The sequence below is a fragment of the Habropoda laboriosa genome, unplaced genomic scaffold, assembly GCF_001263275.1.
Source record: "Habropoda laboriosa isolate 0110345459 unplaced genomic scaffold, ASM126327v1 scaffold286, whole genome shotgun sequence".
Classification (NCBI taxonomy): Eukaryota; Metazoa; Arthropoda; class Insecta; order Hymenoptera; family Apidae; genus Habropoda; species Habropoda laboriosa.
The window spans coordinates 40,542-58,143 of record NW_017100422.1 but is presented as its reverse complement, the minus strand read 5'-3'; the positions used below and the strand labels follow the sequence as shown (position 1 = coordinate 58,143).

Below are 17,602 nucleotides of genomic sequence, written 5' to 3'. Positions count from 1 at the left end.
GTGTAATGTGAGGATTTTTGGGGCTAGGAATCGTAACAGGCATAAACAGTAAAAGACATTTTTATTAATAACAGTACGGTTTACAGTATTGCGGTAATGAGTGTACAGCATGGGAGCGATATCAAATACTCATGCACAATTTCTTTGAGATTTATATACAAAAGCTACGAGATACGTCTATGTACAATTTCATTTTAAAAATAAAACAGTCCACAGGACACGCGAATCGTGAGAATTGAAAAGATACCACCGAGAAACGTTATCGTTTTTTAAAAAAATTGAATCGCACGAATGTCTTAAAATTTTGTTGAAAAAAAGAAATGAAAATTTGATGTCGCAAGTTTATCGTCGAAAAGAAATGCAACGAAAATTTCTAACAGAATCGAAAATACTTAGCCATTGTTGTCTCCTTTTTTACGATTAGAGGTTAGTGTGATAGAAATTTAATAAGTTTAGTAAACTGCTTACTTTGTACAAATGAAATTAATCAGACAATTGCTAAAATTGTAAGAGAGGAAATTCCCGCGAACAGCATCAAAATTGAAATTCCATTTCGCATTCGATTGCACTTCCTCGAAAATGAGGCTCGTTAGAAAATACTTGCTATACGAAAGAGAATCAAGCATAAATGCGAGTTACAACTTATACAACTAAAAAACGGAATAAATAATCGTCGTTTCGTCTATTCGTTAACTAGAATCCTCACCACGGAATCCTAAACCTATTCGTAGTATCACTTTTACTTCTCTCTTCGCTTTAAACAGTTTCTTTTTGGTATGTACAAAAAAAAAAAAAATGAGATAACACCTCGATTATCTCAGATGTCAAGGTTCACGTGAGTTCGTTCTTTGTCCTAGGATTCAAAAAGAATTTCACCTCGGAAGATATCGAATCTTCTCGAATACATCATAGATCTGTGCTGATTGAAAAATTCGTCAGAAATCGAAATAACGAAGGAATTATCAAAATTTCCGTTATCAATCAAGTCACACTCTTTGAAGTCCTAGAAATGTTCGTGCTCTTGGTTCTCTGATCGTCACTGTGAGTTCTTCAAGATTCAAATCGAAAATTTTACACTGAAAACGAGAAACGCCTTCGAAACAATCGATAAAGAACCGAGCTAAAATTGAGATATAATCACCAGTTTCACGAATGGTGTCTATCGTAAAGTTACCCCGTTTGATGACAGAATTGGGCCTGAAGGTGATTCGGTGTCGTTGGGGTTAGAGGTGTTAAAGGGGTGAGAGGTGTCAGTGGACTGCCAGGACTCTCGCTTCCTGCGCTGCCACCCTGATATCCCCCCAAATAGGCGCCCACCATGTTCACACCGGAGGGATACAACTCTGCTGGATGATGTTGCATCGGTGGTGAGTGGTGCACTGGACATAGAATTAAGTGTTTCTTTTTTAAAATCAGGATTGAAAATTATGTAAAGGAGAAGCTAATTTCTTAGAACATGATAAACATATATCCACGTTTAATAAAAACTGTTGACAGAGTCGATTCATTTGTATACAGGGCAGAGGGTGGTACTACGTGTAAAAATAAACAGAAAGTAAAGAATGAAATTTGTTCAAAGGAAGTCTAGTATTCGAGAAAATTGAATTTAAAGATTCCCTACAAACTGTTGCTTCCGCTCACACTTTCACGTTGATAAATAGCGGTAATGTCACATTTCGCAAAGAAATGGTGCAAACCTTCTCCAGCTCAAAGGAAGAATTGTTCAGGTTTTCGAACAGTTAAAGCGTCAAAACGGCGAGGCATCAGTTCACGACTTTCTGAATCGAAGAGCAAGAATTTTGATGTGTCAACAAGGACGTCACTTTCAATAGTTCATTCAGTAATGTACACGTAGAGTAATAAAATCGTCAATGACATTGGTACTGCTTATTGGTATAAACATGAAGCCCAGAGATAGTCAAGTGTACGCAAACTCGATAGATATTAAAATTCGACTTTCTTGAAACCAAGACTTCAAAACAAAACAATGTTATTCTTTATTTTCGGTTTATGTTTGTATATAGAAGCACCCTGTCCGGTTGTACCACGCGTCGTGCTCTTTTTTCTGAATTCTGACATAAAATAAACACTGCATTTGTTAGAATAAACACTTTTATGAACGGTAAATACGAAGCAATAAGTAAGTATTGTACGTTATTCAAACTATTGAGATCACCTATGATCAAAAAAACTACTCTAGAGCCCAGAAAGTATGAGCGACGCGGCTCTAAAGAAAGAAACGTGTTCGAAAACGAGAAGAAAACGTATGAAACCATGCACCATGACCGCAAAATATTATCTTTCTTCAAAAATTTCTTCCAATCGATGAATCGAAATTTACGTGGTTAACAACAAAACCAACATTTTTTATTCGTACTTGAAAACGAACGGTGAGATATACTCACTTTGCGTCTTTATCTTTCCGCTGTGCTTCTTCTGCCTGGCCCTCGAGTTTTGAAACCAGACTTGCGTCACTCTTTTGCTCAGCCCGGTGACGTGAGCTATTCTCTCGAGGTCCTGGCCATCGGGATTGCTGTCTAACTGAAAATTCGCCTGCAGAACCGAAAGCTGCTCCTCCGTGAAAGTTGTCCTGACCCTCTTTGTCTTGCTGCCTTTGCCACCGTGTTCAGAGTCACAGTCCTCCGAGGACGAGGTATTGTTTCCCTCAACGACGTCCAGATAGTGAGCTTTGCAGAGCAACCTGGCGTCCAACAGGGCGAATTGCTCCCCCGTGGACAGCTGACGGGAACAAGCATCGCAAGCGAAGCAAGCCAAGTGATAAACCCTTTCTCTGGCCCTTCTCACCCAGTCCCCAGCGCCCACGCTTCGACCACATTTCGCACATTTTGCACCGAAGGTTCTGAAAAGGAACAAAATTCTCGTGAAAGTTTCAGATTACTCGCTGTCGTGGAAGAAATTTCTACGATTTTCAGGTGTAACGTGTAAAACTCGCAAGGTTTAAACAATAACTGAATGAAAATGTACGAGAATTTAATCAAACTTAAGAATTATTTAAATCCTATTTCTTTTTTTGTTATTCAAATTCCGACACATTGAGAATACAAAATTTCGAAGTTTATTTGGAACAATTTTCTGTGTTTATTTTGCTGTAGTCTCTAGAATTATTTACCAACCTGACTTCTATTTTCTTTGCCTCTTATAAGAATTTTGAAAATTTGCCCCCACCACGTTTTTTCGAAAATTCTTTACCGCCACAATTAGACAGTAGTATATTAAAAACCATACAAATTTCAATTTAACTTCTTTTCCCATATCTTGTAAATATTTACGATAATATGAGAACTCACAATTTCTTTGAGGTGTTCTCTACTGTTTCATCGACGAAACAACAAATGGTTTCGCTATTAGCATCACTTGAACTACATTTCTACAAAGTTCCAAATTTTTTTAAATTTTCAGTTTGCCAAACTTCCAAATTTGAATGTGGATGTCCTAATACTAACGCCAGAATATATAGCCGTAAAAAAATCGCAAGACAAAGGGTTAAAATAATAATAATTCTATTTTACAGAATATAAATTAAAAAAAATTACAGAAGCTGTTTAACATTTTGGATTGACTTAAATCTGCTTGGTTCATCGTCGAAACGTTTTCGTGGTAAATTAACGCTCAGCTAACAGCGAGGTTTCTCTTTCACCTCTCGCAGAAAGCGAGAATTTGACGAAGAGGGAAAGGAAGAGGAGAGAGAAAGAGGGAGAGACAAGGTGCTATTTTGGTCGGGGCTGCAGGTTCATTCAGGACCTCCGTGCACGAGAATCCGATGGTCCTGTCCTCATTAACATACTACTCTGCCACTCCGATGTCCCTTGCAGCGCGTCAGCAGCGCGGGCCACGGTTTAAGGGTCGCTCGATCTCTCGCGATTCGAACGGCAGATTACGTCGAGATTATCTCGATGTCTCAGTCCCGCGGCTTCCCTCACCCTACAAATGACTCGAGCCCTTTGATATTCGGCCGCCAACACCAGGAAACGGATCACACGATTCCGGCTGTTGTCTCCGGGATGAAAAATATGAGCGATTTACAAGCGAAACAGTATCCGGATCTTCTAATGAGATCTTGTTTGGTGATTGGTTTCGTGAGAATGAAGGTAGTGATAGAAGAATTTAGAAGTAGGACCTAAATGAACGAGAGTTTGGGAAATAATTGTTAACCACATGCGCTGGAATGACGTGAATTGTAAATACACTTCCTTTCATAAGTATTAGGCATGTGAAGCATACTGAAATCTTCTGAACTTCGCTGAAATCTACCAAAATTTACTAAACTCTACTAAAACCTTTTAAAATCTATTAAAATCTACTGTATTCTAATAACATCGATTGAAATCTTTCGAAACCTGCAGAAATCTACTAAAATCAAATGATTTCGAGTATCAGCTCCCTGTGAGTTGCTTTGGATAGGTTTGTCACGTGCGCCTGTCAATCAATTGCCAGCGGAACTGATAAAAAGATAAAACTTGTTAATGTTTTCATACGATTTTATATAATGTTGCTAATTTAGTTTGAATAAAAATAGTTATCGAAACTCTTTCAAAATGGATAACTCTAATTGCTTCAACCCCACTGCGAACTTACAAAATTTACCTTATTTTTGAATAACATAAGCGTTACAATTTCATAAATTTTTCAAATTTATTTCCCATTTTTCTAGTGATGAGATAGTTTTAGTTTCGTTTCGAATTGGTTCATTCCATATTTAACCATTCAACAAGGAGATTGCCACGTTTCTTCACTTGATTTAAAGCCTATAGTTTGTGCAGAATGATATACTAATATTCTGATTTTCAAATATATTTCTTTCTTACCAGTAATTTATAAATCACATTCAGAAGCTTTCTACAAGCAAAACGTTCGGTTGAATGTTCACAATTTTTTAATTACAGTACACACTTGCGACTATTCTGGCGAAACTCATAATTTCAGCCACGTATTTCATTTTCTTCATTGTAACCTTAAAATTGTCTCTCCTTCTTTTTTTCTAATTTTAAACCGATACTTTGTAACCCTCGACAACGTATTAGATTAAAAGAAAAATGGGATACCTCGAATGGCCACAAATAATTTGTTCGTCGTAGCCGAGGAGAATTGAAGCTCTAACAAGAAAAAGACGAAGAGAGGGGAAGAAGAAAAATAAGTAATACCTAGGTGAAAAAAAAAAAGAACGGTAGATCGAACGGAGGGTTACTTATTGTATGGAAAAATATGGTAAGCCACGGAAGGATTAGTCCGTTCACGAATTGCATCGTCATCGTCGCATCCGAGATATTTTCGGGCATTATTGGTTATGGTGATCGTGCACAGGGCACGCCTAGAAGCATGTATACGTGTTCCTGCCGAGACATCGAGACCTGACTGGATACTTTTTTTCTTCGACCCTTCGAAACTTACGTCCAGGATCCCAATAACGTAGCTGCGTATTGCCATTCAATTCTTGCAAACATAATACGTCTTTCTTTTCTACTCGCTTAACCCTATACACCACGATTTATCTTTGTTTGTCACGAAAGAAATTACAGTTAATTGCAGTTTTATATATTTGTAAATGGTGGAAAGCAGATAAGAAATTGACTGGTAACAATATAATAATACAACAATGCAGTAGTATAGGAAAATGTTAGGACACCCTGTAGATAAATGGATATGTAACTTTCAAGTCACATGGAGTTATATAGGGGTAAGCATCATTTTCAAATTATTTGACGAATTAGTGAGGCACTTTGATATAAAAATTTAATAAAACACTTCATAATACTATATTTAATTTTTAAGTATAATATTTTACGGCATACCAAGCTTTACTGTTTTAGTGAACATTGTCTAAGCGCACTTTAAATGTATTTCAACGAACTCCTAGCACCGTTTATGACTTTGCTTGCATTTAAATGTAATTTCCAAATTTTATTTAAATTTTTGAGGGTAGTAGAAGACTAAATTTATTTTCTTTTATAAGGCTGGAATAATTGGACCCATTGGAATTCCTGCATAGTATCATTTTTCGAATTTTCAATTAATTATCACGCCATTTTAACCGTATTACGACCACTAGCTTACAAAATCCTCCTAAAAATCAAAATTTTAACACCTTTATCTCTTCCATTCTCATTCTGTCACTAAATAAAGTCACCAGGATAACCAACACAAAATTATTGCTTCCCACCATAATATTCACAAACGTTGAATTGAAGAGTGTAGAGGAGGAAGGATGAGTGTCCATTTAATGTTACTTCGGGTAAAACAAACTTTAAACATTGAAGAGTTATATTGATTCTCCAAGCATTATTAAATTAATTAACACCTACTTTACAGTCACGCTTAAAAAATATATTAACACAACACAAAGACACTGTACAAAGCACACTCTCATCTTTGTTCCATACAAACACCAATACCCTAATCCTTTTCCCCACATAAATACTATTATCGTTTAGTTGGTAATAACTTGGAACTTTCATCTCTTTCCTATTTCCAAATACAAATCTGAATTCTACAATAAATAATATATCCATGTGTATTCAAACATCATAATAAGGAAAAAATGGACACTTATCCTTTTTTCCTTTGACTCTTCAATTGAGTCGTTCGAGATACTTTGCGACCCATTCACGTCTCTATTTTTCTCTGGGAACTAGCAAAGTACAAACAATGACGCGATTTTTTTCGCCTCGATGTCCAAATCTGGGACCCGTAAACGTTCGTCGAGGTGTCATTAGCATAAATAGTGGCGCCACCCCTTGCCTCTTCCGCCGCGTTTACTTCGGATCAAGGCGAAAAAGAGGAGGGTGGAACGGGCAGAAGCAGCGTGTAACCAAACCAGAGGAACTGGTATTGGGTATCTATAAATCTTCAGGGCCGTACATCGGCTACCAAACGACCCCGCCCTAATTTATTCATTTGTTCTTCCACATAGGCGGGCCCTATAAGTCAACAGGGGATTAAGTCGGCCGCTATCCGACCTCTGCACGGTAGAGAATTCATGATCCCCCCTCTCTCTATACACCACCCACCGTTAGACCGCATTCGATTCTCGCGCTCCGTAGCCAGATCACGATCTTCGATATCATCGGAGATATAAGTGGACCGCGAGATAAATTACCACGTCTACGGTATTTTGCGCTTGAATTATTGTTTTCGACGATAATACCGGTCGCGTGCATACACGTACGGTGGAGAATTAAGTCTTGTAGCGTTAACTGATTGATCAATTTTTGGGAAGGTGTACAGGACGCCGTTGTATTGGGCATAAGGATGGGCTTTGAGACACTTCGAATCGCTTCAGATATGATTCGATAATTGAGACTCGTGAATGTCTTCATAAGTCTTGAATCTTGAGTTCTAAGAGGTCTTGAGTCTTTTAGGTCTCAACACACTTTGAAAGTCTTGATAAGTCTTGAGAGGTCTTGAGTCTTCTACGTTTCAGTACGCCTTGAAAGTCTTGATAAGTCTTAAATTTTCAGTCTTAAGAGGTCTTGAGTCTTCTATGTTTCAGTACGTCTCGAAAGTCTTGATAAGTCTTGAATCTTGAGTCTTCTATGTTTCGGTACGTCCCGAAAGTCTCGATAAGTCCTGAATCTTGAGTCTTGAGAAATCTTGAGTCTTTAATGTTTCAATACGCCTTGATAAACTTGAAACTCTTGAAAGTCTTGAAAGTTTTCATAGGACTTGAAAGCTTCGTGAACAAGCAGTATCATTAACATGAAATATTAAGGATAATGAATACTCATGTAAGATATTGAGTATTTACCAAGCTTTCAAGACATACCGGAACTTTAAGAACTCAAGATTCAAGAGCTTCAGTTTTAAGTATTGAATTAGGTTCGAAAAGATTCGAATTTTCACAGTATTGTATCAATTTTCACGAAATTGACATTCAAACACCTGTCACTATTTGTACCTAAGTTGCACTGTGCTTGTAGCATTAAATTATTGCTGTATGAAATTAATTAATCGTTGGAAAAAGTGTGTAGAATCGTGTGGAAATTATTTGGATAAAATACATTATTTTTTTAAGGAATATAATATATCTAAAATTTCATGTCTAAATAAGACGTTTCATATGCACCAACTTAATAACAACACCAAGAACGACCAGCTCCTAAAAAGGAAGAAAAAAAAACACCTTGATCACTTCAAATTATTCGAAATTATCGTTCCCCCGGCATGTTTAGGAAATCGCCGCGGCGAAAATAGAGATTACCCTTGGATTTCACCGGCGTGCCTCGAATCCGATGCCTTTCTTTAAGTGCCATTAAGGCAGAAACGATAAGGTCGTGATTAAAGCGGCGGCTGATTCGCTGTCGCGAGTATCGGCCACACTGAATTAAGGGGTCTCCCTACTGTGACGGCCGAAAAATTAGGCGATTTTTCGGAATTTTTTAAAGGAAATCTATGAGATGAATTGATGTGAAACTTGGTAGGTTAATTGAAGTATATTTTGCGAATACTCGGTATTTTTTTATCGCGTTGAAATATTTATTTATTTAAGAATGATAGCGATTCTGCTGGAGCGTCCAAAAAAATTTCCTGTCCAGAGTTGCCATAAAAGCAGACGTTGCAGTGGCCCGAAATTAGGAAAACCAAAGAGGTTGTAATTTTTATGAGTGTGGCCATAGCCCGAAATAAGACAACTGAACGGTATTAAAAAAAATAATAATAACCGCGTCGTAAGGGGAAAATTTTGTTTTTTGCCTACAAAACGGCTGGTTTTTTAACTCGTAAAATTCCTAATTGGGGCGAGAATTATACATTCACTGAACATTTCTGCTAAGTTTAAAATAAATTTACCGATTCATTCTTGAGATATGACAACCAATTTGAAGAAAATTGTTTCGAGCAAAACGCGGTTAAAGTGTTGAGTATGGAAAAATAAGAATTTAAAAGATCTTACACCTGTTTTTCGCTAATTTGCTATTCCATATCTGCTCCCTCAAAAAATTCTTGTTCAAATTGTTGTTGTCTGAGCCTCTTTAGACTTATTTAGAAGGCGGCTTGCTGTCTTTTCAGTCGCTCCGCGTCGTAAGTGTCGGTGAAAATTTTGTATTGCTGTTCGAAAACGAATTTCAGTTTCTCAGTTTCATCGGCGGAGTTCACATTTCTCCTTATTGTTAAGTCGTAATAATTTGTTAGTTTTTTTCGTAAGGACATATGTTAATCTACCTTTTCCTCCAAGATTCTCTATTTTTCTTTATATATTCAGAAACCGTGTATCCATTCATTTCTCAACATGACCAGCACGCTGACTTTTCACACTTGAAAATTGTCGCCATAAGGATTCGAATCTAACAATACCTTGAAGGTACATTTTTTAGTCTCCGTCACCTAATTGGCGAACGCGTGACGCGTAACTATGACGTTGTAGCCTGGTTAATACTTCGAATTTCACTTTACTACTACGCGGACTTACTATTAATTTATACAAAAAAAAATCGATTTTTTCGACCGTCACGGTAGGGAGATCCTTTAAGAGAACCGGAATTTCGTTGCTGGTACCGCTAATAGAGCGATTTCTGGTTCACTCTGCTTGCCGAACCTCGCGTCCTTTGCTTCTTTGCATTCTTTCACCGCCTCTCTCTCTCTCTCCTCTCCTCTTTTTTTTCGTACCCCTTGAATTCGAAGCGACACGGGAAAACGATCGTGGTAGGGGGCGGAGAATAGCGTCGGCGAATATTTATTAATTTAAAAGACACCCGTCCCGGGTTGAAAAGCACCGACACACGAGGGTGGACCAAAGAGAGGGAATCGCAGCTGGCTCCGAGCTGCCTTACGAGGCGAATTCCTTAGACCGCTGGAACACTGGCAGTCTTTGCTCGTGACTCGGCAGCCACGCACATGCGTGCCTGTATTTTCGTGTTCTCCAAGAGAAAAGTAACTTACTCGTGGAATCACTTTGTAATCGTTCGAGTTGGTTCGATCGATTCTGTGTAGACTCTAGCCCGTGAGACACATCGAGGATTTGGTAGAAATGAATGATCCAAGAGTTGAAGATAGAATTGTCCATTCTACAGCTTCAAATTTATAAAAGTCTTTCGATATGGTTAATCGTTCGATTTTGAACAGAAATTTTTAATTCATGATTTATGTTAGCAGACGAAATGTAGGATCTTTCAATTGAATCTTTAGGAATATTGCTGATTTTATTTTGCAGCAAATGTGTAAATGAAATACCTAGATTGATTTATGATACACTCCGCATTGTTTTTAAATGATTGCTGTACCTAATTAAATGCGAGGTTTGAACACAACAATATACAGTGTCTTGAAAGTAACCCTACCAGTTCATGATTAATCATCCTTCCTCGTTCCCTTCTGCTTCAAAGTAAATAAAGAAGAAAAGTATAAAAACAGACCCCAATTGTTACCACCAGAGTTACTCAAAGTGCACAATTTTTAATATCCTAATACCTTCATTTTAACACAATTTTTTCAAAAATTTTAATTTTCTCTATCTGAAAAATCCGTGTAATATATCAAAATAGAAGGAAAATTTTCAATACCTTCAAAATTCATTTAGTATTTTAAAACATAAAGGAAATTTTCGATATCTCGAAAATTCGTTTGTTATTTTTAAAACAGAAAGGGAATGATAAATAAAAATGACACCACTGGCTGCAATATCCCAAGGGAACACGTCCGCGACACCTTTCTTCAAATTCCTTTATATCAATTTCGAACGTAGTCACAAAAGGTACAGAACCGTGCAGCGCAATCGCTAAAAATCATTCAAGCTCAATGTGCCAGTTTCTCTGGTATATAACGGGTATACAGTTACGACGGCTGTCGATTGGAAAGCGCTGTCGCGAATATTCGTGTACGTCGCGATCGGTCGAAAACGCGTGTCTTCTCTTTTTCACCGACGTATATACCTGTAACCGCGAGAAAACGTCAGTTGAGGTGTCCTTTATTCGTGCTCGGCTTCAACGTCACAACGTGACTCGCAGCTCGCGCGCGAGCATGCGTGGTACACGTATACGCTCGGTGACGTGAATAGCCGACTGTACGCGTGAGGTCCAAAGAAGAAGAAGAAGAAGACGAAGAAGACAGAACCAAGAAGACTACATCGGAAGACATTAATCACCCACTGGCGAATCTCTCGACCCTACGTCGAATACGCGCGTACTGGATATCTGTTGATCTGCGGGAATATCTGCACCCACGTGACGGCCACGTGACTGAAAAGGAGAGCCAGCTTTTTAGCGAGATCATTCTAAAGGCGTTTCTGTGTTTTCTTAGTGAATTGCCTCTTTTGGACCATTTTTGTGGACGAAGGAATGTTAGGTACACTTATTACAGGTTTAAGACTTAATGGAGGCATAACAGTGCAACTGATTCCATTCTGCTTTCCTTTATTAGCATTTTTGTATTTCATAAAATCACACATATTGATGATTTATTTATAATAGAATTTATATACTTATGGATTAATTTTAATAACTTTTAGAATTTTTGGATTGATTTCATTAAATGTAATTTTAGAAAATAATCTAATTTTTTATATTTACTTCATTTTATTAATTGAAGTTCTGAAGTTAATTTTTGTCTCTATCTACTTTGAAACAGAAAGGAATGAGGGAAGATGATTAATCTTGAATTCCTCTATTAAGTCTTGAAGCATGAATAATATTTATTTATTTAATGATTTTGTTTGTTAATCAAGTGCCATTTGATACCGTTGTGCGGGTTAAATACAGTGGCCCTACAGAGGAAATTATTGATAGATAGCATGTACATAGCTCGATGGCCACATTTTCCGGAATTTGAGTACCCGTACACTTTCCCCGATGAAATGTCATAAACAGTACCAGGGAAAGTGATGTGGGCTGGCAGTAGAAAATCAAGAAAGGGCATAACAGTGCAATAAAAAATGAACAATCCCTCGATAAATAAACTATTGTGTCCTAAGTATTAGCTAATCAACGAGGAGTTAACTCTTCCTCCCCAATTAACAGGGTAATTAGTATACCTACCCATATTAAACAAAACTCGGAGAATCTTCGTTGCGAAAATCAACATTCATCTTCGGTTCAAATGAAAAACTACACGACACTTCGCTACAATTTTAACATGAAAACGAGCACAACGTGTCCCCTCTTCACCGTGACAAAAGGATGAAAAGCCAGTATCGGAGTGTTTTGGCGAGTCATGAACTCGTGATCCAGGCCGATACCCTTCGAAACCTATCCCAAGGGAGATGTTCGTGGAATCCTTTGAAACTAGCTAGCTCGACAGGGTGTCCGAGATATCGGTTGTGCCGGTGTCAGCGTATACTCTACGAGAACTGTCCCGTAAGTCGAACAAATGATCGTTCGTTCCAGGAGCTCCCGAGTGGTAGTCGTGAAACGTCCTCTTAAGCTTGGCTTTGCTTACCGGTTACGTACCAGTGGGGTGTCTCTGCCGGCTTCGATCAGCCGGGATATTATTGGATTCATCGATAATCCCCCGTGTTGCTTCTGGATCGCAGGACAACTGTCGCTCCCGGTCGATTACGTATGTATCGTGACCGAATGATTGAACGCTGTGTTTCGATGAACGAGATACCATTGGTTCACTTGTAGAAGACTTAGCAGGAAGTGTTCAATTTTGTCTCGCGATGGGAACGCAATTAACCGAAGTTTTATAATTGGACGTGTGTGATTAGCGAGCGAATGTTTCGAGTACAGTCGGTTGTAAATTGTGTGAAGGTTGATAAGTATGAATTAAGTATAAAATAGTAAGATTAGATTGATTAAATTGTTCGGATGAGCTTTAGGAAATTTTATTACAAGACAATGCTTATGAATACACAGGGTCAGGATTCTATACGGAGAAATGAACCGAAAATAAGGAAAATAAAATTTTTTCGTAATTTTTCGATTACTGTTAACAGTAGGTAATCTTCTTAACCTTTTGCTACGTGGATGACTGACGGTAAATTTTTAAGCACGGCTGCAAAATTTGTTACTTTGGCCGTATCGTTTTAAGTTAAGCTGGAAGTGTGTAAGGATGAAATTAAGTATCATATTAAGATGGAAGGGCAGCAAAAAGCTCTAACAGTATAGTGCGAGCAAATTTTCAAAACGCCTATAGTAATGAAAGGGTTAAAAAACTAATTCATGAAAGTTTTATAAATAGAGTCCTGTTTTCTCGAGAAGGAAGACTTCAAAAATTTATTAAATGCACAACCGCTCTGTATAATAGAATCATAACGAACAGAATACAAATTGCAATACTCATTGGTTTCTGGGGAAAGACCACGTGGAGGTAGTCTGAATAATTTTTTATTTACGATGCCTGAGATATTTGCCATATTATGTAGCTCAATGTATTTTGCATTATTCAATACGAAGATGTAAAATGAAAAAGATTCGTTATTCAAAACAAATGAGAAATAGATATTTCCTTGTATTGCATTCTACCTACAATACCAAAAAATTCATAAACTAATTATCTACATCATATACTGCAAAACCAACATAGAAAAATCTAGAACACTCGTATTCTACGTATATCAACTGCACTAGCTCACGAAACAAAAAAAAACAGGAACCAAATTCTAGAACTAATGGCTACATCACAAAACGAATAAAAAATAACAGCGGGCTCTCGGTTATCGCATCAATTATTCGTACAATCTCGACGAAAAGTCGATGTGCTGTAAAACTAAGCGCCAGGATGCAATAAAAACCAGATAGTCCGTGTTCACCCGCATAAATCACCGGTGCCGAGAGACAGAGGTTTCTCGCTGGTTGGAGAAATAATTAAAGGTTAAACTTCGACACCCGGGATACGGTGACCCTGGAAATAGAAACCAGTTGTACTTACAAGGCGTAGTCGTGCCTGCAGTAAAGCCGCATCCCTCGGAGAAAACAGGAGTGTTGATCGTGCAGGGGTCTTGCACAGGCGCAACACTTGAGGCACCTGGAATGCCAGGTACGACCCCCTACGCAGAGGACGGTACGTTCGCGAACGCTTTCCCCGCAACCACCGCAATCCATTTCCATTCCATCGTGTCCTTCGTTGTTAGTGATACTGGCGCCAACTTTCTTGATACTGGCTACATTGTTGTTATTGTTGTTGTTGTTGTTGTTGGCGTTGACGTTGTTGTTGTTGGAACAGAGAATGCTATCCGCGCATTCTGTCTCTGTTTCGATTTCAGTCTGTAACGATAAAAAGGAGAAATACATTAACCACTTGCGCTTGACTAACGTTCTGTGTACAGTAGCGTTCATAAGTATTGGGGCACAGATCGTGTATTGGACGATTGCAAAAGTTCGTGCCCGAATTTCAGAGGTGGCGGGCATCTTATCGCACTTCGGTAGAGATGTTTGTTTTAGCGTCGTGCTACATTCCTATCGAAAGGTACACCGCTTGTGTTTTACTTTCAAATAATTGTTCGTTTAATTTCATTTTATTTTTAAGTGAAATGTGCCTTTGTGCAGGTCGCTCGTGTTTTATTTTCAAATCGGGCACCCGACAGATACATGTAGAAAGTGTCACGTGACAGTTAGTGCCACGTATTAGTAAAAATGTACATATTTAGGTATACTTTGTTATATTTGGAGATTTTTGAATGAATAATTTTTTTTTATGATCTTGATAATTTTTTACATTAACCATTTCACTGCTATTGGCGCCTATAAGCGCATTGAAAACCTGTTCGCATTATGCTACTGGAGCCTTTTGGCGCACTTCCATATTAATTTAAGCCGTAATTTTATCCTTTGCACTCTTCCACAGTAATTCAATAAAACAAATTTTTAAATGATACGGCCAAAAAAGGAAAATTTTGCAGCTTTTGTGAAAAAATTCGCCGCAGCGAAAGGGTTAAATTTGTGATAACAATGAGGCTTGACTCACATTCAATAAGCAGATTTTAGTACATTTAAGTAGACGTCTGTAGAATTCGGTAGCATTTATGTAGTTTAAATTTCAGTAAATTTCAATAAATCTCGGTAGAATTCAGCAATACTTTTACGTTCAGTAAGTGTCTTAATATTTATGAACGAGAGTGTACGTCGAATGTTGACTCTCTGAAATGTGAACACGAATGTCGTCTGATCTTGGTGTTCGAAAGTGGCCTTACTGAAAGCTCTCAACGGGTAAGGACGTAATAAATTCGCGGTTCAATTAACCAGTGGCACTCTACTGTGTCATAGGCAGACAAATGCGCTTCTTGCAAATCTTTGTCAATTTTTTTTTCAGTCCAAAATCATTTCAAGGTCATACTATCGTGTATCGTTGAACTCGCCTTGACATTATCTAAATGCTACGCTATGAAGTCAAAAATATATGGTGCCATTTAAAAAACTATCGATGATCTTTGAAAAACCTTAAAGAGAACGCTAATCAGAAGATCTGTTTGTATCATTCGCCCCTTGAACATTTTCTCCTATCTTCAATCTTAACGAAAATATATAGGTGTTCTGTTTCTCGTGACTCACCCTGTACATTAATTTCAATAAGAAGAAAATTAATTTATTAGTGGAGTGTAAAGTAGGTAGTACTTTTATCTAGCTAGATTCCAAAATGGATAGTGACAGCGAAACTAATGAAATTATTTGACCATATTCAAAAAGAAATCTTCCTATAATTGGCGTGGATAAGGAAAGTGGTGCACATTCCAAACTGTTTAGAAATTTACCACTCTGCAAAAGATTATTAATGTTATCAATAAAATTGTTAATAAATTAAAGATGTTTTATTATAACGTTAATCTTATCAATACTTATCTAAATGCATTCGGTGCATTAAGTGCACTCACTCTGTCTAAACATTTCACAGAAATGATTTCGAGTATCAGCTCGCTGTGAATTGCTTTGGGCGGATTTGTCACGTCGATCAATTGCCAATTCTGACATTTCATCGAAATCAGTTTCTCGCGAGATCACGGTGGCTACACAAGGAAAAGGGTTAAATATCGAAACGCGTTTCCAAATAATAGTTACGCTGTCGGCAGAAGTATATTCCGCAAGGGAAATTGCAAAAAATGTGAGAGTTTCGAAATCGCCTGTTAATTACAGTATAAAAATGTTCATCGCGACAGGAACTTGTTCGTTTGTAAAATGACCTGGAAGGTATGCATATACGCGTCGTCGAAGCAAGAACATCGTCCAACCGGGACGATCGTTTCCGGGTGTGGAGTACGCAAAAGCCTGGCTGCGGGCTCCAAATCTCAATTAATACTCGGCAAAGTGAAATAATAAACGAGCGGACGGCCGCCGGCTGATAAATGATGCTGCTCTGGGCATGATCCCTCGTCCCTCGACGACTGGCCTGACCAACGTCCACGATTCGCATGACTACGCACACATCGTGCATCAAGCGTGCGTGCACACGAAACGGCCTTTAGGCGGCCGCAAATTTGTTCGTGACCCTAAGATTTAAGCAACACACGACTCTTCGGATCGTAGGTGGTTTTGAGGAGCGCCCTTCTAATTGAATGCGTTAGCCTAGGAATTTTAAAGGGTCTGACTGGTGACGGGCATTTGAATCTCAATTTCGAAGCGATTCGAAGGTTTTCAATGCTGTGAAAATTCGAATCACTCATGTATCGAATTTAATTCGATACGTAAAACTCTTGGTAAGTCTTGAAAGTCTTGGAAGTCTTGAAAACTTGGTAAGTATTCAATATGCCATTAATATTTTACGTTAATGATACGGTTTGGGCAAAGGCATTCAAAATGTTTGCAGGATACTGAGTGCTCAACAAGTACGTAGGTATTAACTACGCACCAAACTTTCAAATCCTATCAAAACATTGAAACCTATTAAGACTTTCAAGACTTTCAAAACATATGGGAACTGCAAAGACTCAAGACCTCTCATGACTCGAGATCTCTCAAGATGCAGGACCTCTCAAGACTCAAGACTCGAGACCTCTCAAGACGCAAGTTTCTGGACTTTCAAGGCGTATCGAAACATTAATGACTCAAGATCTATCGATACTCAAGACTCAAGACTTATCAAAAATTTCAAGTATCGAATAATGTTCGAAGTGGTTCGAATTTTTCGTCACATTACTTACCTACATATTCAAAGCGATTCAAAGTGTTTCAAAGTCCATCGCTAATTGTGCATATGTTTCGCTTCAAATTTTTAATTGCCTTTTTAGGTTTAGCTGCATTGCTTTCTCAAGGTAAGGCTTAAAAACAATAAGTTTCATCACGAAAGTCCACCTTTCGTTAAGTATCAAGTGAGTTATGGACGAATTATTTTAAGAAACTTTATTTCACAATAATGTGAGATAGTTTGTATTTTCAAGCTTTGCATTAACGACACTTCTAACACGAGATTTTGTCCAATTTTTGTAAACATCCTTTTAGAGATATCTATTCAAGTGTGACTTGTTCGGTTGACAACGTGTTAACAAGCGATTGTGCGCTCGGAAAGTTGCACAAGTAGAAGTGACTGCTTGTACGTAAGAATTGTGAACACCGTGATGTGTATATTATGTAGACGTTTCCTAGAAACTATTGCAAATATGTAGAAATGTAACCACTAAAGAGAAAAATATCTAATCCAATAAAAACATCTTTCTGTATATACCTAATATAGGTCCTATATAATATTAATATTAAAGGTTTTAATAAATAAAATAAAAATTATAAAC

At 37.8% G+C, this 17,602-nt stretch overlaps 1 protein-coding gene across 1 annotated transcript in view; it reads right to left on the bottom strand.

Annotated features, from left to right (window-relative positions):
* Positions 1-1,170: 1,170 nt before the first annotated feature.
* Positions 1,171-17,602, bottom strand: part of LOC108575517 (LIM/homeobox protein Awh) — a 46,885-nt gene continuing 30,453 nt past the window's right edge. The window contains exons 3-5 of the mRNA XM_017938334.1: positions 13,816-14,150; positions 2,406-2,860; positions 1,171-1,379 (exon numbers count right to left, since the gene is read on the bottom strand). Of these exons, the coding sequence (XP_017793823.1) occupies positions 1,171-1,379; positions 2,406-2,860; positions 13,816-14,150 (999 nt within the window). The remainder of the gene's footprint in view (positions 1,380-2,405; positions 2,861-13,815; positions 14,151-17,602) is intronic.